This window comes from Typopeltis vanoorti, chromosome 3, assembly GCF_054136105.1.
Source record: "Typopeltis vanoorti isolate ZY-2024b chromosome 3, IOZ_Tvanoo_1.0, whole genome shotgun sequence".
NCBI classification, from domain to species: Eukaryota; Metazoa; Arthropoda; class Arachnida; order Uropygi; family Thelyphonidae; genus Typopeltis; species Typopeltis vanoorti.
Genome location: NC_143551.1, coordinates 123,577,810 through 123,599,088, shown reverse-complemented (window position 1 = coordinate 123,599,088; position 21,279 = coordinate 123,577,810). Strand labels below are relative to the sequence as shown.

At 35.7% G+C, this 21,279-nt stretch overlaps 1 protein-coding gene across 3 annotated transcripts in view; it reads right to left on the bottom strand.

Moving 5' to 3' along the window:
- The window catches only part of LOC150108535 (serine/threonine-protein kinase NIM1-like), a 123,944-nt gene that overhangs the window by 33,777 nt on the left and 68,888 nt on the right, over nucleotides 1-21,279 (bottom strand). The window contains exons 1-3 of one of the 3 annotated variants that reach the window (XM_090415965.1): nucleotides 9,847-9,928; nucleotides 7,685-7,829; nucleotides 719-977 (exon numbers count right to left, since the gene is read on the bottom strand). In XM_090415965.1, the coding sequence (XP_090272091.1) occupies nucleotides 719-965 (247 nt within the window). In that variant the 5' untranslated portion in view covers nucleotides 966-977; nucleotides 7,685-7,829; nucleotides 9,847-9,928. Of the gene's footprint in view, nucleotides 1-718; nucleotides 978-7,684; nucleotides 7,830-8,564; nucleotides 8,823-9,846; nucleotides 9,929-21,279 lie in introns of those variants that run through there. The other 2 variants (XM_090415963.1, XM_090415964.1) reach the window with 2 other exon arrangements.

Sequence of the window (21,279 nt, the reverse complement as noted above, 5' to 3'; positions counted from 1 at the left end):
AAACTCCGTCACAACATTACATTTGTTGTATTTTGTCTTCTCTATTGTCGCAATTCGAGACGAATTCGACTGCCATTACGACGCCCGTGTAGGCGTAACCTTAATCCCCAACTCTTTCTCGCAACTATACTGGACAAATTCCTTTTCAATGTAATGGCGCGCTAAATAATTGCTTCCGACAGGCATGCGACACGTGAATTGCTAGTGTTCGTGCAGTGCATTAAACATGTATTACTTAATAAACAATACCAACAATGGATAACCTCGCTTTCACTTTCAAACAAGGAAAAAATAACAACGCAGGAAAGGTTTTTGCCCATAACATTTTAGAAGGGGAATTATTCTTGTAAACACATACGCGCATAGACATACATGCATGCATAATAGGCATATGTTTAGATTACAAAGACGTGTGCGCACACTCCGCAATGCAAACTTCCATCATCGAAAAACTGAATTTAATTTAAATGCACATCAGCTAACTTTTAATTTTCTTTGTTGCTGTTATAATTCTAAATTCTATAGCATCCAAGAATGCATTTCTAGCAAACTTTTTCTCCAATGAAGTTGAATAAATCCAAAGCTTGAAACAGGATATCAGAAAATTGACAAGGATATCCATCTTCGGAATCATCTGTTAAAAAAAAAAAAAAAAAAAAAAAAAAAAGTAGTTGAATTCGCGGACATTTGCCCACGACATTCTTTCTTCAAAACTTACCTTTAAGGAGGCAGTGAACAGCTGATCTAACCTTGGAAAAGTTACCACGTCCAAGATCCTTGTGAAGTCGATAAAAGCCAATCCTGTTTCCAATAATAAGCTCTTTTTGCCATACTTCATTGTTTTCGAGGTTGTTAAGAACCCACTGATAAGGTGATTGGTCGCTTTTGTCGTTTTCAGGACAAGTACTAGAAGTGCTGAAGGAAGAACTTTTGGATAGGGTGGAGGAACTGACATTGAAATTCATGACATCAGGTACCTTTCAAGGGAAAAAAAAAAAGTCCGTATATCATTAAGGAAAAATAATACTCAATAGGAAAACAATAAATATCGATTACATTTTAATCACGGAAATAGAATTTATGCTTGCCTTTGCGTTAAGAAGTTAAAATAAAAATTGGATGAATCCTATGCTTCCTTTGCATTATGTAGGATTAGTTTATTGTTTAATTCTAGCATTCATCGAAGTATTACCGAAGTGAATCTAAACTGTTCAGTCGCAATATTCTGGAGTAAAAGTTCGATAAGCAATCCTCAGTTAGGATTGACTAAATCACTCAGTGCACTAGTCTAAATAAGGGACACTTGGTCACTCTGTTGGATAGCTAACTTATTAGCCACCCAACTGTATAATCTAATTTGATATTAGAATCTTAACCCAAAGCTCCAGATCGCTCTCATCTAGTCCTTGAAATATAATCTTGTAATATTTTAGGCAAGCTGACTTATGAATAAAAAGGTTCAGTTGTGTTCGGTTCGCTGGCTGTTCAATTAAAGCCATCACTTATACGATGGTTTTTGGTTCGGCAATGATTTTAAAAAGTAGAAACAACGTGCCACTATTCTTGTATTAAATATATAATACAATATGGTGGATTCGTTCTCCACTCAAGGCTGTGGGTTCGAATCCCACCATGGATGTTTGTGCCTCCAGGAAGCAAATGATGTTTACCGCCCATTGCGAGGAAACTATCCAGCTTAATGAATATCTGAAATGCCTTGAAAGAAGGTTTATGTTTGGCCTCTAGAGGAAGGCTGCTAAATTATCTTAGTCCACCCAAAGTACGTATTGCAAAATATTACACGATAAAATTTTATAAATATTATAAATATAATGTAATCTTTAGTATACTATTTTATTTCGATTTTATTTCATTATTCTTTTATTTATTTATTTGCTCATTGATTGGTTGGTGGAGCCTTGTGGCAACGTTTTTGGTTCCATAATGCTAGACCACCAGAAGAAAGGTCGCTATGTGTTCCATCCTGGTAGCCAACCAGAGGAAACTTTTAAGCCTTTTTTTTTTTTCTTCATCCTGTTTCCGAGTTAGTCGATCTTTAGCAGATAGAGTTCCCCTTTTCATAAACTCGATCTAACCACACAGAAAAATCGACTTCAGAATTCACAGTTTCAGGGAGTAGTATGTACCTCTTAGGATTTAGGACCAGGAGATGGCGAAGGTATTTATCATGCTCTCTCTCTCTCTCTCTCTCTCTCTCTCTCTCTCTCTCTCTCTCTCTCTCTCTCTCCCCTTAAAGCTTATAGTATTATATATAAAGTACATGAGCCACTCAGGTAGAACTTCTTTAGCCCTGGAGATTATTTCTCCTAGAAGTTTGTGGAGGTTATTACTTCAAAGCTGATTCCTGTTCGTCGCCTTTTTATTTTCTCCTTTTCCAATATTATCAGTTCTGAAGCGTCGAAAATTAGCCCATATTCAACCCCAATCTAAGAAAAGAAAAAAAATATTTACATCTTATTTCTCTCACTTCAATTCTTTCTACAGTAAGGGAGAAAATCATTAACACTCAACTACTACGTTACCTCGAAGCTTTTCAACTAATAACTGATCACCAACTATAGATTCCGGAGCCTCCGGTAGCTCAGTCAGTATAGACGAAGCCCTTTGGTCGGAAAGACCTGGATTCGATTCCGTCTATGACTTGAGGAACCTTTATCTAGTCTCTTTTCGATTAAACCTGAGTTAGCCAGTGTCATACGAAAGTAGGTTTTTTTTTCTCTCGGTAACTCGGGTTTTTCATCCCTCAAAACAGGCAAACCGGTCGTCCCGTGAACACACACATGGCTAGTCATAAATATACTTACGGCAAGGAAGACAACGAGAAACCACCTTGCTCATAATCATCTCCCTAGTATGGTAGCTAACCCCACCAGCCGTATGGCTGAGGGAATAGGATAGATTTTGTCACTGCCGACAAGGGGGGGGGGGGGATGTTCTTGCTCATGTTACTCACTTTTGGATGTCAGTGTCTGTTCCCTTCAGCCTTATAGCTGGTTGGGCAGCAATGCGCTACTACAGTGCTTCCTAAACTTATGGATGTAAAGCCCTCTTTGCAAAAATTAAAATATTTCACGGCCCTCATCGAAAAAAAAAAAAAAATCGTAATACAGACATGTCATTATAATATTTATTGTATTTATATTCAATACAAAACATACACAGCGAATATTGCAAAAATCAAATGCAAATATTACATTTTTAGCATCTTACATACACATTTGACATGTCACACTTAGTCTTAAAACATTTTCAATTTGTTTTCATAATTTCCCAAACTGTGGGCCGCGGCCCACAGTTTGGGAAATTATTTGCTGATAACAGTCCAGTGCATCCCACTTTCTCATTTGGTAAAACTTCCACTATTCAGAGACCAACCATAAAATAAACTTTACTGTAAATTCTGATTTTTGAATCATTCTTTGATGGAACTCTGATAATAACCATGTTAATTTCAATATCAAATAAAAAGAAAAAAAAAAAGAATCATTTTCTTCCACTCTTAGTTACAGATATTTCCTCCTTCTCATCATCATCAAAGAAAAAAAAAAGATTTATTTTTTATTTTTCCTAAAGCCTTATTTTACTTCTAAATAACTGTTAACTCTATGCAAATATGTCCAAACAGCGAATACTGATCTCACGCTCAATTTTCTGTATTAAAATATACTTTGCATCTTCAGAGGAAAAACTGCCGTTTTCCTCTAAAGATGAAAATTGTTACCAGGGGCGCGCCGGCACAGTGTGCAATGTGCGCGACGCACACAGGCGCCAGGATGTAAAGGCGCCAAAGATTTCAGGCGAGGAGGAAATACTTTTAAAAAAAATTATTCATTAATTATATCAAAATAAATTACATTTTTGTTTAAATTTTAATTATATTTTATAGATTTGTCTTAAACATATTATTTATAATCGCTTATTTGTTATTATTCCTTAAGATCTTATTTTATTCTGATCCTAGGTCTAACAAGTAGTTTAGCGTAAACAAGTAAAAACTTGAACTTGCGTGAGTTTACTGTTTACAGGATGACGCGCGTTTGAATTTGTTTATTCTTGTTCACACTCGCATTTGCTGTAAACATATATAAGAAAATCTGCTGCAGGTTTTAACTTTATTCTATATTCTGTTGTTATCAGCAGAATATAGGCAACATCTTGCAGTGTACCTGAATCGTCATGAGAAAAATTTTAATTATTTGAACAATTACAAGAAATGGATAGAATTAATTACATCCTTAAGAAATAAAACTTGTATTGATCATTTGCATCAAACAGTTTTAGATAATGAAAGGAAACGCTGGTATGAAGTCAGTGGTGCACCCAGAAGGGGAGCCAAGGGGCCCGGGCACTAGAAAAATTTCCAAAAATCTTTTCCTAATTAAAATTCATTTTTTTTTATTTATGTTGTGTTTTACTTATGAATTAGCGATCACTGCAGATGCTCAGTTATAGGTCGTATGCGATATGTAGTGAGTATTCGCAAAACGTCTACTCAACCCCCCCCCCCAAAGGTTAAATCCTGAGTGCGCCACTGTATGAAGTTATAAAAAGAATAACTAGCTAGATTTTGTAGTACAGTTTTTAGGCAAACAAATCTAGCTCTTCGTGGTAAAAGTAATAAACTTTACGATCGCGATAATGGCAATTTTTTAAAATGTATTGAGATGTTAGAAAAGTTTGATCCTTTTATATCGGAACACACGCGACGTGTAGCTAATGATCCTGACTTTAAAAATATGCCCTCCTATTTAGGAGATAAAATGAAATACTCACTTCATTGGCATCAAATATTAAAAATATTATAAAGTATTTTTTTAGTGGGGGGGGGGAGGTATAAGGGCGCCAACTAAAGTTTTCACACAGGCGCCGAACACTACTGGCGCGCCCCTGCCTGTTACATATATTGGATACAACAATAAAACAATATAGATTAGACAAAATTCATAGTTACTTACTTTCTTGCTTACAGGGTAGTAAATGTTTCATAGCTTCTTTCTAAGCAGTAGATGAAGCTTATATTTTATTTCGAAATAAAAAAAATCGGCCAGGAGAACACATGTACAGTATACTTAGGCATAGGGGGGGGGGGGGGCTGACTAACTTATCCTGGAATTACGGTTACGAAATCCAAGGCTACTTGGAAGGTAGTGGTGCTTAAGAGCCTGTTAGAACTACTGATGATGAGATGAATCTCATTGCTCGGTGAAATATTGATGTCTTGCTTACGAGACTCGAAGTGGTTAATGTCATATTTGGTTTCGAGTTTCCTGCTCTGAGGGATGACGAAACCTAGGGTTAGCTTCTGTCATAACCCTCTTCTTACACGCATGGTGAGCGATACCTTTCAAAGAAATGGCAAGCATACTATGGAGCCCTAGAACTTTCTCGATTCGAGGTACAGCAATAAAGGAATTCCTTATTCTGGCAGCTAGATGGCACGTGGGACTAGATTTGATGGTAATGCATCAGAAGATATCTCGACCAAATAACGCATAATCCCGTTGTCTTTTGCTCTGCCAGATCATGCTTATAGCTAGCTTATAAGTTATGATATGCAAGGAGGGACTATTAAGACTATATTATGGCCGGGAGACTGGGTACTTTATGTGTGGAAATATAGCCAAGAGGCTACGACTAATGCTATTATTACTCTTTCACTTTTCTGAAATACTACTATAGTAAGAAAAGAAAGCTCCACCAAGGAATAACAAAAATCAGACAAAATATTTCAACATTTATCTCATTAATGAACATGGTCAAAACATAAGCATAAATGATGTATATCATCATCACTTGTTGACTTTCAAGCTCATCCTAAAGGTATCCGAGCTTGCAGCTAAAACAATGGCTCATCCTAACCACTGTGAACCATTTCTTCCACCACGAGAGTGGTGATTGCGCTTATCCGACATAATAGATAGACAGAGAATGGTTAATACATTTTTCATGTCCATCCAAACCACGAAAGGTTTTGAAAATCTTGCAGCATTTTATAAGACTTAGAGACTAAGGATAGATCTTTCTAAAACTACTTCATGCATCCAATAAGAGGAGCGATGAATTCATCTACCACTTCAAAATGTATTCAGAAACATCCATAGCCACAGTGGGATTCAAACTCACAGTCTGTTGGTTGGAAAGTGGAGAGATCAACTACGCACTGTAGTAAGAAATTAATTAGTGTAAAATTCGTTAAGTTGAATTAAAAAACTGAAAATAAATTTACTTTAAAAATATGCGCATATTCAACATACTTTTTTCTTTCCTCTTTTTTTTTTTTTTTATGTCTTTCCCCTGTCGGTCAAACTCCGGATCTGTGCGTCAAGTATATGAGGTAAACGTAATATCCCTGAAGTGACATACAAGGAGAAAGTCGGAAACTGTCACTAGTGCATCGAGAGGATAGTCTGAGCAGCCGTCACGTTTGTATGGGGTACAATTACACAAAGAAAAGCAAAGAGTGATCACAGGCTTCACTCGAAGGCAGCTGCAGCCAACGATGCATAAGTGGAGACAACAGCGAAAGTCTGGTGGAACAAAATCTCCCCCATCCTTTTAGCGACCATAAAAGTTTAGCCTATAGGTCTGTGTTCTAAAAGGGTTTCTGACAACATCATCTTCTGTCTGTTACAAATGAAAAAAAAAAAAATAAATAATAATAAAAAGCATCCAGAGTGTCAGCAGCTGCGCTGAGTGTGCAGATAACAATATTGAAGTTGATGTTCTAAAACTCTAATTTTGAGTTGTTGGCCTTTGTCAATGCAAATACAAGTTTTTTTTCTCTTTCACCAGTGGCATTATAATTACTACACAGACGGTTTAAATAAAATAGTCTTCAAAAGGGTCAGGGGTATTTTTTTTTTAAATCACTCAAATAAAATTGAAGCTGACGACACTTCATCGTGATTAACAAAACCAAAATGGCATGTTCAGTGGCAATCTCGTTATGGTTAGTTCATTACACTAAGGATTGTCACTCAATTATTAAAGATGGAGGGTATTGCACTTACGGGATTAGATTTTGAAACTATGGACAAGTCCCTGATGCAGAGGGGGGAGGGAGAAAACGAAGCTCATTGCCTTCATTTCAAAAATTGTGATTTACAAAAAAAAAAAAAAAAAAATCTAAAAAAATAAGGTTTAACATAATAAAAAAACTCTTCTAGATAAGTCTCTATTAAAAATAATCTTTTTTCACGCGTTCGGTGGGTAGTCTAGTTTTTTTTTTTTCTTTTGGTTTTCGACATGGCTTAGAAAGAGTAACGATGCAAAACAAGCCAAGGCCTGAAAAGAAAGGTGGCGTGACAATATTATTTACTGTAAAGCACTCAGCACTTTTCGTTTTGAAAAAAAAAAAAAAAAAAAAGAGCTAACAGGATTATAAACAGTCAAATAGAATACTAACATAGGACTAATTTTCAATTACCATTATTCAAAGTTCGAGATCCCAATTAAACTTTGATCATGTTTTTGAGAGCGCTGACACATTAAGCTAGAGTTAATAATATTCAAGTACTTTGGTTTCTACGTATACGTGTAGCTCATATTACAGAGAAACTTACTTATATTTCTATATGCTCCAATGAAGGTTCCGATAAGTAATATAACAAAAAAAAATTTTTTTTTTTTTTAAATGTAAGTTATTAAACAAAAAAAAACTTACTTTTTTGTTGAGTGAAGTTCCTCTTCTGATAGTTGCTGTCCGATTCCGAATTGGCAAGGTATTTACTCGCTTTGGTAATTTAGTTATCGGTATAGGCTTGTGTTTGTCAGTATCGGGGAGTTCTTTTTTACTTCGTTGATCACTTCTGCAAAAGAAAAGTAGTTGAATTGTTCATAATCCACAGGAAAGCCGAACAACTATCTTTACTGCTTTGTCAAAACTAATTAATATTACAGATTTTTGGATGAACGAAATAAACAACAAAAGAGTGTTAACACAACCACATTCGCCTCTTTGTATTCTTTCCAGTTAAATATCCCACTGAGACAACCACAAACAGACAAGGTGTGCGCACTCTCTCTCTGTCCACATACACCCACACACACACTCAGCGCACCATGAAAAACTCATGTACCTTAATAGGGGGTCCAAATCATCTTTGTTCACAAAAATACGAGCGAGCAATTAACCACATAAGCTTCGGTACTAAGTATAAGAGAGAGGCGGGGATCCTATCGAGAGACGGAGGTCACTAAAATAGCGCAAGAAATATTTTATTCACGCAGAAGGAGGAGAACAAGCAGGTGAATCCATAAATCACAGACAGATGTCATAATAGGCTATCGATCCAATAGAGATTAAATCTCTGACTCCCCCGGAGCGTGAAAGATAAAGAAGTGCACCTTGACATTTTAGTTTCGGGAATGTCAAAAAAAGGCGAAACTTAGCGAGACAAGACGCATTACATAAAATAGCATTTCGTAAACTGCTTCAGTCCTTTATCTCACGTGAAATAAAATATGTTCATAGGGAAACTGAAATTTCCCCTATTAGTTAAAATTAAATCTTTCTCTTTCTATTATCCTCATCTGTTACTTACCTTTTCATGTTGGTCGACCGAAGAGGGGGAAAAATAATCAAAACAAGAGGGAAACGGGTTCCTATTACCGCTGGTAAAACGACTCTACAATTATTATCTTGTTCATAGAAATTTGCGAAGTCGTTTTCCTATTTCCCGAATTAGTTCGGGGTCATTAGTCACATTTTAAGATCGCGCGCGTTTTATGTCTACACGCGTGTTTTCACACCACATGCTTCTGGCGCACACAGTAGAAGCGTTTTAGTTCGGAGCGGCCGACACGTTGAGTATATCGTAAGGAGTCTGACTGTGAGCACACACACACACACACATGCGATGTCAGAGTGGACTATGCCAGAAGTGCCATGGCAACCAGATTGAAAAGCACGTTAGGTGGTCCGCCAGCGAATTACAGGCATCTTCGGGTGAAGCTTGAAGTGGCAGGTTGAGGGAGCACAAAGAAATATTTCGCAAGATGTTTGAAAGGAAAAAAAAAACAAAAAAAAAAAAAAAGTCCTATGAGGGAATACAATTTGGCGGAGACGGTCGACAAACCACTTTGGAGTTAATGTGCTTAAGAGCTTAGCAAGCTACTCACCTCGACAACGGTTGAGAGAAGTGAGCCGAAAAGTTCGTTGGCTGGAGGATGTCGCAGTTCGATTCCCATCGAGTCGCTAATTTTAGTATAAATTAGCGAGACATAGTAATTAAGTCCTCAATTATAATTTCGCTCTTTTTTTTTTCTTTTTTTCAAAAATTACGATTTCAGAAGAAATATTGCATCGCTTTTATTTCCATTTACAATCTCTATGACAGCTTGCATCCAATGTGGATCGTTATACAATATATAATTTGCTTGTTTTTGCCCAAATAATTATTCCCCTCCCTCTTTTTTTTTTTTTTTTTGTTATCCCTATACATTTGCACATGATTTGCCTTACATTTTCTCAGAAGGTTAGTTCACTTTGTATGGAAATCTTAGGTTCGGGGGGGTTCTAACAAAATAGATTCTGCTAATGAGTTTCGATGGAAAACTAGCACGAAAAAAAAAGTGTCTGTCCATTATCAATAAAACGAAAAAGTCCTGGTGGTTACATCCATTAAAACCCATTTCGAAATTCGGCTTTCAACCAACGGAATCAAAAAAAAAAAAAAAAGTTTAGTTTCCACATGACTTAATGGTAGCCTTAGTGGTTCAGCACACGGGGGACATTTATCTTATTATTTATTTATTTTTCCCACGCAGAATTTTAGATATCCGTTCTAATTAAAATAATTGAAAGTGAAGGCAAACTTTCATTACCTCGAATGCGAATGTTCCTCGCTGAATGAAGCCCTGAAGTGGGCTTGAAAATGTATTGCGTTTAGTCTCTAGAGGAGAGTCCCATCAGCAGTCCTCACCGGTTTGACATCTTCGCTTGGTCATATTTAAAGCTTTTTGAAAATCACTCACCACTGATCTACTGCTGCGTTAATACCATAAAATAAAAAAATAAAAAAAAACAGCGCATCATCTTTGACAGTGAGGGGAAGACTAAGCCTCTATATCATAAGATACAGAGGCTTATGCCTTGGGGTTACTACGACCGGTGCGTGGACACGCATGCACGCACACGCACTTGGGAACATTGATAAGAGGAGTTCAAAATACTACTAGATACCCCCCCCCCCAAAAAAAAAAAACAAAAAAACCTGAAGATGACAATGCACTGTTATCAAGATATTGAAGTTTTATTTTTTTTTATATTTATTTTTATTTATTTTTTTTAAGTATTTCGAGTGAAGTAGAAGATGAGACCGAAAAGCAATAGTTTTTAATTCAATAATTTTTTTGTAAAATATCTTTGCGTTGTAGTTATTTTAAATCATGCAGTTCTTGCAATAATAGTATGCTTTTGATCTACTGCGTTAATTAAATAATGAATTATATCAAGGGGAGGGAATAGAGTAAACAGCAAACCATTTTGATGTTGTTGTTGGTAGTTAGTCCAAAGTATTCTTTCGTATTTTAAGAGAATCAATTCTTCCATTATGTTGACAAATACGGGCTACGGAGTATTGTGTTCTGACTCCATCTATCGATCTTTCTTCACATGTGCTTGAGACAGTGCGATATCATGTTTCCCAAAATCTTAAAAAAAAAAAAAAGTTACTGTTATACTTTTGAATTGAGAGTATTCTCCGTGTACTATTTTTTTATATAAAAACTGATCCTACATATTGTACCGGTCAAATATTTGTACCATCTCGGCAAAATATCGACAATAATTAAAACTACTGCTGTTATGTTAAAAAAAGTTATTACAAAAAATCAAAACCGTTACTGAATAGATTTAATTAGTGATTATTAAAGGCTTGAAAAAATTGAGAAAAACCTCCATATTTGATCTTTCGAGTAGAGTTTTCATATTATTTGGGCTCGCCATCATAAAAGCTTGAATGATAGTGAATAGCTACCCAATAGGGTTCAAAAATTAGTTAGAATCTCCGCTTCCCCCCTTGGGAAAATAAACTTGGTCGTTAACACGATGATGTCATAGGATCACTTTTCCTCTTTCACTCAGCTGAAACGGAAGATGTCTTTGGCTGTTTTCACACGTACCGCATTTGATGCACATCCCGGAAATCAGATACCACGACTTTCGTTGTACAAGTGTTCGATACGGGAATTTCAAACAGTGACGTCACTTTGAGCTCAGATTTTTTTTTTTTTTTTAATCTTAATTTTTGGTGGTTTAGGAGCCATCCAACTCGTATTATATCCATGTTCTCTCTAAGATGGGTGCATGCGCAGCGACAGTCCCCCCTCTCACCAGACGCACTCTTCCGCTCAAAGACAGCGTCCTAACGAAGTGTGCCTTTGTTATCGTCCTATTAACGCAGCAGACGTTCAGCAGTTTGAATTTTTCAAATTTTTAAGTTTGATTCCACCAAGAGATCAAAAGTCAAAGCATACAAATACAAAGATCGGTGCAAGACAATCACGATGACATAAAGAAACTTAAAGCCGCAGGAAGTTTTAAGTTATCGTGGCTAAATGAATTAGTTGAAACTGAGACGGACTCTGGAGCTTGGGAGGAGTATAGTTAAGTGAAATATTTTCTTACACTGAAGATAAAGGTGTCGCATGCCTGTCATGTGCGAAAGCGAAAGTTAGTTGTGATTTTACCGATGGAAAGAATTGGAATTTATGGAAGATTGATCTTCTCCCCCTAATCAAAATGTCCAACCCATTCTTCCAATTCTCATAAGGGGAATTGAAAGAATAGGTTGCATTTGAAATATCATATTACCACAAACAAGATTGGGTTTTTCGCCCAATTCAGGCATCCATTGCTGATGCCATGAGAGGTTTCAGTTTAATGAACAATATTACGACAGTCTTGTAGTAAAGTTTTTCTTTTTTTTTTTTTCCTTCATCTAGAAATGTTAATCCATATCAAATCACATGGATTCAAAGTTAACCATGACTCTGTCCTGGAAAAGCGACAAGAATAGGTGACAAAAAATTGGGAGCAACGGATAGCTCATGCTAAGTTACTTTTTAACATTGTTTTAATACGCATACGTATATTTTATAAAATAAAATAACAATAAATTCCCTAACGTCTTTTATTCCCCAAACGGAGTACGCGAGACCGTTCATTCCAGTAACTTTGGAAGACTGGAGAATAGCCAATTATATACCGTTATATTTTCATTTGAATAAAAATGTGTAAGTTCTCAGTTTTTTAAAGTAATTTTTCGAAACTTATGAATATAATTAATTCACTTTTTTTTTTTCGAAAATGACTGCACTCCGGCCCAGAGTGACCCAGGCCAACCCAGTTACTGCTCAGAAGACATGATGTGTGTCTTTGCTTCCCTGGCTTAGAGGGAACGTTGATATATCTATAAACATCATTAAGCAGAGAGCAGGGGGAAAATATCACATTAATTGGCAAGTATAAAAAGAAATCCTCTTCCTCTCTGTTTTTGAGTTGCCTCATTTTGCAACTTACAGATTTAACGCTGACAGAGATGCTCCAACAGCGAAACATTTTCTCCCACTTTACTCTAGAAATTGAGCAGTTGAAATCCGAAATCTTGGCTTAAATCTCGTCAGAGATTGATTTTTGAATCTGTGAATATGTGAATCATCTAAGGTATGTCTTAGACTCGAGAAGTAAAGCAACATTGCTGTTTCTTTACTGATCAACATAATTAAACATGTTCACACATTTACCTTGACAGGTTGCAAAATGAAACAAGCAGTATCAGCACGATGGTAAAAATTCCCAACAGGAATGAAGTCAGGAATACATATCCATGTTTGAAGTAGAAAAAGTCATCAAAAACCTGAAATGTGAAAGGCAATTGGAGTAGATGAAATTCGACCAGAAATGCTCTCAAATATGGAGGTATAAACATTTTACAGCTGCTCCACTGCATAACCCAGAGAGTCAAATTCCAGTTGCTTGGAGTAGAGCTCTCATAGTATACCATATATAAAAAGGGGAAATAAAACTGCATGCGAGAATTACAGAGATATTTCTCCACTGAGTGTTCCCTGGTAAGATTCATGCAAGTATACTTGAGAAACGGCTAAGAAAAATTGGGAAGGAAAGCTTGGTGAAGAACAAGGTGAATTTAGTCCAAATAGAGGTTGCCAGTTTCAAATTTTCACTTTAAGAGAATTAGTTCAGAAATATTCGGAATATAACAAGGATTTGTGTTTAAGTTTTGTAGATCTGGAAAAGGCATATGACAAAGTGGTAAGAGAAAGGCTATTCAAAACGCTACAGTTGTATGGTGTCGATGGGGACATGATATCAAGCAAGTTGTAAGTCGCTAGTTAGAATTGAATGAGGTACAGGAAGATGGTTTGTTGTTGAATCAGGTATGCGACGAGGGTGCAAATAATCTCCACTATTATTCATTGCCAATATGGATCGCATTTTGAAGGAAAATGGTATTAAACTGATATCGAGATTGGTGATGCTAATCTTAGCTCTTTATGCAGATGATGTTCTACTTTTAAATAAATCCAGTACAAGTTTGCAAGATTCCCTGACTAAATTGAATAACTGTTGTAATAAATTTGGCATGAAAATCAGCAACACAAAGAAAAAGAATATAAGTAATGCGTTAGTAGAAGCCAGTACCGCGACGGGGTGCAGCATAGAGGCAGCTTGCCTCACGGCACCGCTTAATTAAGGGCGCTCGTTCAGCCATATTGCAATAGGCGCCGTATTAGGGCAATAAGATATTTTATAGCATCTGATGTGGATGCAAAAGATTTATTGGAAGAATTAAAAATTCTCTCTCAAAAAAAGTGGTCCTCGCCTAAACTTATCAGGGCAATCAGGGCACCCTACTGGGGATATCAAGCCACAGTACTAGTTAATGGATACAAAACAGACAATTTCCCATCACCACAGAAGTCCTACAGGGAGATACTCTGGCCCCATATCTCTTCATCATAGTGATTGACTATATTTTAAATTAATGCAAGCTAAATCTGGAATCCTTATCAAAGACCCATATATACAGATGCACCTTGAAAACCTGAGCTTTGCAGATGATATAGTTCTCATTGACTCCAACATTACAAATTCCCCAAACCATTTCAACAGCCTTAGGAGAACCACAGAAATATTTGGACTAAAAATAAACTCCCAAAAAACAAAGCTATTAAAACATCAGATAAATGAGCACATCTATATAAATCAAAATTATCATCTTGAAGAAGTAGAGGACTTTGTATACCTTGGATCACACATCTCAGATTCCTTAACAGACATCAAATCAAGAAAACAGAAAGCACTGCAGTTCCACAGAAGTCTTAATGAAGTATGGAAGTCTAGCCTCATCTCAAATGAGAGGAAGATTCGTCTTTAGAAGTGCACCAGCCAGTCTATCTTTCTGTACTGCTCTCAGACCTGGAACATCTCAACAAAAGCAGCAATCAATATTATAAATAGCTTTGGAACTACTTGTCTAAGAAATATCCTGGATTACTCCTGGGAAGACCACATTCCCCACTCTACTATATTAGATGAAACCCAACAAGATCCTCTAGTCAGAACTGTTCAAAGAAACCAAATAAAATAGCTCGACCACCAACTCAGACATCCACCCTCTGTACACTTTGATGCTCAGGTGGTCCTCTATGCCATGCCCCTACAGATGGAAAAAGAAAAAGAGGCAGAACCCGAACTCATCATTGGAAATACATCAGCAATATTCTCCCCGTTTTCCCCAAACTCTCTGCATCAGATATATATATATATAACCAAAATCCCAACGTAACCACGCTTAAACTGATTAAAAATTATTTGCGAACAGCAATGACCCAAGAAAGATTGGTTGATCTAGAAACTATATCGATAGAGGCGGATATAGCTTATAATTTAAATTTAGAAGCGCTTAAAAACAGTTTTATTGTGCGATATCCCCGTAGAGCAAACATTTAATTAATATTATTACCTGATTGTTTTGCATTAATGTTTCTCTTGTAATAGACACAAAATAGCATTTGGAGATTTTCTTATCTTTTTCTTATAATCCATCAAGGGCGATATTTAATTGTTTGACCCAGGGCGCGATCTAATATGGCGACGGTCCTGAGTAGAGCTAACTTCAGGTGATCTGGTCACTTAAAAACAGAATGGGAAAGGAAAGGCTAACAAACCAACTTATTATTTGCCAGATTTGCAAGAAAAAGATCCAAAGGAAGACCAAGATATAGGTGAATTTATACAGTAAAATAGTGTCTTAAAAGACAGAAATATAAGATCTGATGATACTGAAATCTTGACGAATAACATATTAATTAGAAGGAAAATTGTTGATTGGAAGTTAGTAATTTCATATAATACTATCATAATATCTGTAAACTCCCTGAAGGTACATATCAGGAATTTGATGATAATGATGATGATGATGTTTATAGATTTAAAGAAGATACGTGATATGATGTCGAACCCAATATAACAAAGACCAAACAAGGTGTCTCATCTTGGTCAGCATATATCAAAGTTCTACGGCTGTGAGGGAAGTTACGCAACACATCGTAACAATGAGCCACGCGTTTTGCATTTTTTCACAAACGCAGCACGAGTAGATTCCAGATGAATGTTATCAACTGTGACAGTCTTATGTTGAAAGAAGAATTTATAATACTGAGCATTATTTTATGCAAGTACTTTAGTGCTATCAATGATAGACGCAAGAATGATGAAGGGGTTGAGGGAGGGGGGAAGGATGGTCAAGGAAAAGGACGTATATTCAGTGATCGACTCATAAAGATCAATTCAAAATCACAAAAATATGTTTGCACCAAAAATATTTGCTTTTATAATATTTTATCGAAAAAAAGCAGAGCCCATCAAATTGTTGTATATACGAGTGCTTGGTAGATTAACTTGTGGTGTGTTATCTGAAGAATGAAATATTTTCATATAAATTCGTTTAAAATTCTGTCGGTTAGCCTTAATAAACATCGTGTCATTAATGCACTTGCCAATCCAAAAAGAGAAAGTTAGAATTCATTCTTTAATTTATTGTTATTTCTGATTTTTCTATATGCTTATCCCATTTTTGATGTTATCTTTTAAAAAAGTTTTCAATATATCTTACTTGAAATATTCGCCTATACTCTTACTCCTCTTTCTTACCTTAAATTTATAATTTGTCTCTGAATATGGTCATTCCAAGATAAGTGCGAGTTGGATCTTCATCTCATCTGAAAAAAAAAAAAAAAAAAAAAAAAAAAAAAAGACATACTAAAAGCTTACAATATCTGTCTGTATTAGAAAATCTAAGAATATATGGGATGACGATGCACTGTGGCACCATCACAAAACCCTTAGGATTATGTGGACCTTATTAATCTGAAGACAGCAAGATAACGCAAGCAGTCTAGTCGATTGCTTACTTCCGCTAAGCGAGGAACTGGCAAACAGCAAAAAGCAAATAGTTGTTGTTATAATCTAGAAAACACGATCAAAAAAAAAAAAAAAAAACACTAAGGCCATGAAACCAGGGTGTATTATGTTTGTTAAATGTGTATTTCTTCTTGCCGATTTGTCTGTTTTGGATGAATGCAAATACCCTCGGTTTCGAAAATTTCTTATAAGGTTTCCGAGCATCAGATGACGGAATTCAAACTCAGGTCTTTTCAACCAAAACTGTTGATGCAACTGATTGAGCGATATTTTTAGTAATTAAATTAAAAATAAAAAAAAACACAAAGAAATTTATCTAAAAATATTACGAAAAAACTGTTTGTAATTAAGTCACTTGGAAGGAGGGGGATACCCCTGCCCATGGACGTTCCCTTCTCATGGACGGAAGAGGTCCCCCCCCCCCAAAAAAAAGCATAATTTAAGTACGAATACATAACAAATAAAAATTCTATAAAAATACAGACACTCAAGCTACAAACTAACTTTTCAGATTAATTAAGAATGATAAAACCTTGAAAATCTAGCAATAAGACAACCCCCCCATTCTAAAAAGTCACTAGAATGGCAATATGAATGATTATCTAAAAACAGTAGATATTAAGCCAAAGAATATTAGCAGATACAGGATTTGTATTATTATAGTTTGTGTATATTATTATTGACATACTGACATACATATTGTTGACATACTCAGATCTTTTCAACCATATCCAAGAACAGGGTAAGAAACTCACTGATGTGAATAACCTTATTTTGACGTAGATGCGTGTATTACACGTAAGATTGCTTTGGTACGCTTAGTTTTGGCAACATCAAAGATGTTTATGCATTTTTCTTCTCTATGACACCAAGGCATCGATCCTTATAGAAGAAACTGGTGATAATTTTCTTCCGAAATTAGGAAGCGACATTTTGATTCACTAGCTTCCAGACAGATGTCGCTTCAGTGGTCCAAATGGAAGTCAATGGACACTACAAGTGCGAAAAGCTACAACCTCCCACTTGTAGCTTGTATGGAATAACGTCATCCTGCAGGATTATGACATCAATTTCATGCTGCTCAATTTGGACACACACACACACACACACACACACACACACACACACACACACACACACACACACACACACACACACACACACACACACACACACACACACACACACACACACACACACAATCCTGCTAGCCGGTTTCATATGTTGGCAGCAGGGTTTTTCCATTCTGGAAATACATTTTCCATATTTTTGTGGATTATCTCTGTACGTGCTATGCAGTGACATAACGAGGGTATGAAGCGCCTGTGGCAAATGTCTAACTTGCAACCCCCCCCCTCCAACCCCAAAATGACCAAAATGTTATACGTTTTGCGCCCCAAACCTAGTTGCGCCCGTGGCGGGTGCCATCTTTTGCCACGTCCTCGTTACGGCACTGGTGCTATGCACGACAAATTTGGCATTCCCGAATTCACAAGTAACGCTGAATACAACATATGACCAGGTAGGGCTAAAATACAACCTAACACGCTTCTTCAGAATCTCACTTCTACACCGCAGAGAATCTATTTTATGAGCTGCGAGCGGCTACAAGCAGTAGATGACAATGTTGTCCCAAAAGTGACGTTTGGGGACGGCAGTGTCATGATGTGCAGTAGGTATCCGAATTGATCTACTAGTCTCAGCGCATAGAAATCATGACTGCCAGCTCCTAGTTATGAGAACGATGAGAAAATCATCGCCTATTATTATTATTATTAAAATATATTTTTAATTAAAAGTTCTATTAAAATCTGTCCTCTTTACAATTCATTTAAAATAGACTTGAAATTATATAGACTAATTTCTAAATGGCAAATAATGAGAGTTCACACAAGCATTTGCACACTTTTCAATTAGCAGTAACAATTTTGGAAACATCGTCTGCTCCACCCATTTCGACCTCGTGTATTATTCACGAGGATGAATGCTGACATTGCTGACATTTAGAAATGATATCCAATTGTTTCAGTGTTTGATGCTGTATTTGTTACAACCAATACGCTAGGCTGTATTACTTTATGTATCTTTTTGACATCTTTTTTGACTGCAGAAATATATTAATAAAATGCAGATATGCGATGCAAAATATATAATTCATATATTATGCAAAATTCATAATATATGAATATTATGATTTTAATATTCATAATATTAAATTCATACAGTGTATTAGTATATTTATGAAATCCGAAAATTATGAATATATTTTATATATTCATAATTTTCGCATTTCATAAATTCTGAGCATCGGGTAAAACTGGGAGCCCTCAGAATATAGTTTTACATACCAACGTGTGTTAGGATCATTTTTTTTAGCTTGCATCTGCTTTTCCTTTATTTATTTATTTTTTATTACAAATTTGCATACTCCCCTCTCTCTCTCTCTCTCTCTCTCTCTCCTCGACATATCAACACACAACGTAGCACTTAGTATCAAGAACTAGCTGATCTATCCATTCATTATGCTGCCACCTATCGGTGCCTACCGGTAGTTTTATAAGCTACAACTTACGTATGGCCAGTCACTCATTTCGTGCGTCACTATTCTACGTTTTACCCTTTTTCGTAGTAAAATTATTGTTTTCACGATATTATTAACGACGTTCGGAGTGTCAGATCTAGAAAAAAGTGTTTTAATAAATAATTTTGTTATAATTTATTCTAATTCAGTAAAACAGTTCTATAATACTGCAGCAAATTCTCACTGCATACCGTTTTGATACTGCAGTCTGCAGCACATACACTCAGTATATTAGTAAATCAGTGTTTCTTTTGAAAAGTACGACCTCATACTTAATTTAGCTTTGGTCCATAGAAAATGTAAAAAACCACTTAATGGAGGCTTGAAATTGTTTAGAAAGACCACATTTGGTTAAAAAAAAGTTCATACAGTGGCGTAGCTAGAGGTTTTGCCGCCTCTCTCAATACATATCAAAAATACTACAAAAAGTCAAAACGACTTGTAGGGAAATAAATTAAAACACTGTTTATTTTTGAAGTAAAACTTTAATTCCAACATTCTAAAGTGTTATTTTTCTTGCCTTTCTGTTGTAAGTATAGTTGTTAAAAACTAATTATAATTAAGTAATAAAATTATTAAGTTAACATAAATAAAAGAATCACCGAAAATTAATATTTTATCTCACTTGAAACCCCCCCCCCGCAAAAAAAAAATGCCGCCCTGGGCTGACCGCCTCTCCCTAGCTACGCCACTGGGTTCATAGATTATCTAGCTTCAACCTAATCACCGTATTATGCAGGTTTGCAAACTTTTTGGACGAGACATTCATTAATATCCGCTCTTCAACTATCATAGGGCCTGTCATATCGCTTCCTCTTCTTCCTTTCCACCAAACTGTGAAGATGGCGCCCCCCCCTTAATGATTGTTCTCTAGAATCTTTTCAAAATGTCTTCAACCCCCTTGAAATCCAGGCTGACCAGATCTGCACACATTATTATTCATGTGGCCTGACCAACGTCTTAACGAGGGAACCATAACCTCTTCATTTTTATAACCTAATTCGTTTTATTTTACGAATCAGATGATTATAATGACTCATACGACAGATTTCAATCAGTTAAATTGAACCACTGAAACTTAAAATTGCAGTGCACTCTTATGAACCAACTATAAGCAGCGTGCAGTGGTCCACGACAGATAACCTGAATAGAATGGTGGAAGTATTCGAAGAGAACAGTCAGTGCCGCGCCGTGGGTAGGAGGCGCCCTTGTGCAAAACGTTTTTCGGCGCCCCCATAAAATAAGTTTCCATGAAAAATTTGACTTTGTTAAAAGCACAAAACAGTTTATACGCATATAAATAGAAATAAATTTTATTTAACAGTAGTAGAATATTGTAATCACTGAAATTCATTCATAAGGAATTTTTAATAATAAAAATTTTCAAAAATGTTTATTCCTTAATATATATATATATAAACAAAAATTACCTTTATTTTAATATAAAAAGAAATATTGCATAACGAAGATAATTTGGAGATATGCTTTTAACTATATAACAATTAGTATAAATATAGATTTATTTTACATATTTATCCGTCTTGCTTTGGCCGCCACAAAATTTTAAAATATCTTCAATGTCTAATGAATCCATAATATTATTTTCAATTGATATAATTGATAAATCCGTTAAACGCTCTCCAGACATTGTTGACCGCAAATAATTTTTTAATTAATTTCAGTTTGGAAAAACTTCTTTCCCCTGATGCTACGGATATCGGCAATGTTAAATAAGTACGCATCACAATCGCAGTATTCGGAAACGTGTCGGTTAATTTATTTTCGTATATATAATTTAAAACATCCTGAGGAGCCGACTCTTTTTTTAATAAAACATTGCCAAGTTTTTAATTCCTCAAATAAAGTCATACCATCAATATTGCGGTTGTCAGAATCTTGATTGTCGCTCAGTTTTAAGTGAAAATCTTTACAATGTTTCATTAAATCTTCATCGCTCCAATCTTTTAATTTGCTAATGTCTCTTATAACTTTAAAGTCCTCGCTATGTTGTTTTAAGAGTATGAATCTTTCCGTGACTGAAGTTACTGTCGTGTCGAAAATCGCGAAGAAAAAATTTATTTTAAAATTTTGTTTAGGATTTCGTTGTCTCATCTGATACTTCGTAACCAAACATTTTTGTTTTTGTTCTTTTGCGAATGTCTGGAAAAATAGGATCGATATTAAGATCGTTTGTTACTTCTTTTGCAGTTCTAATAATATTTTCAAA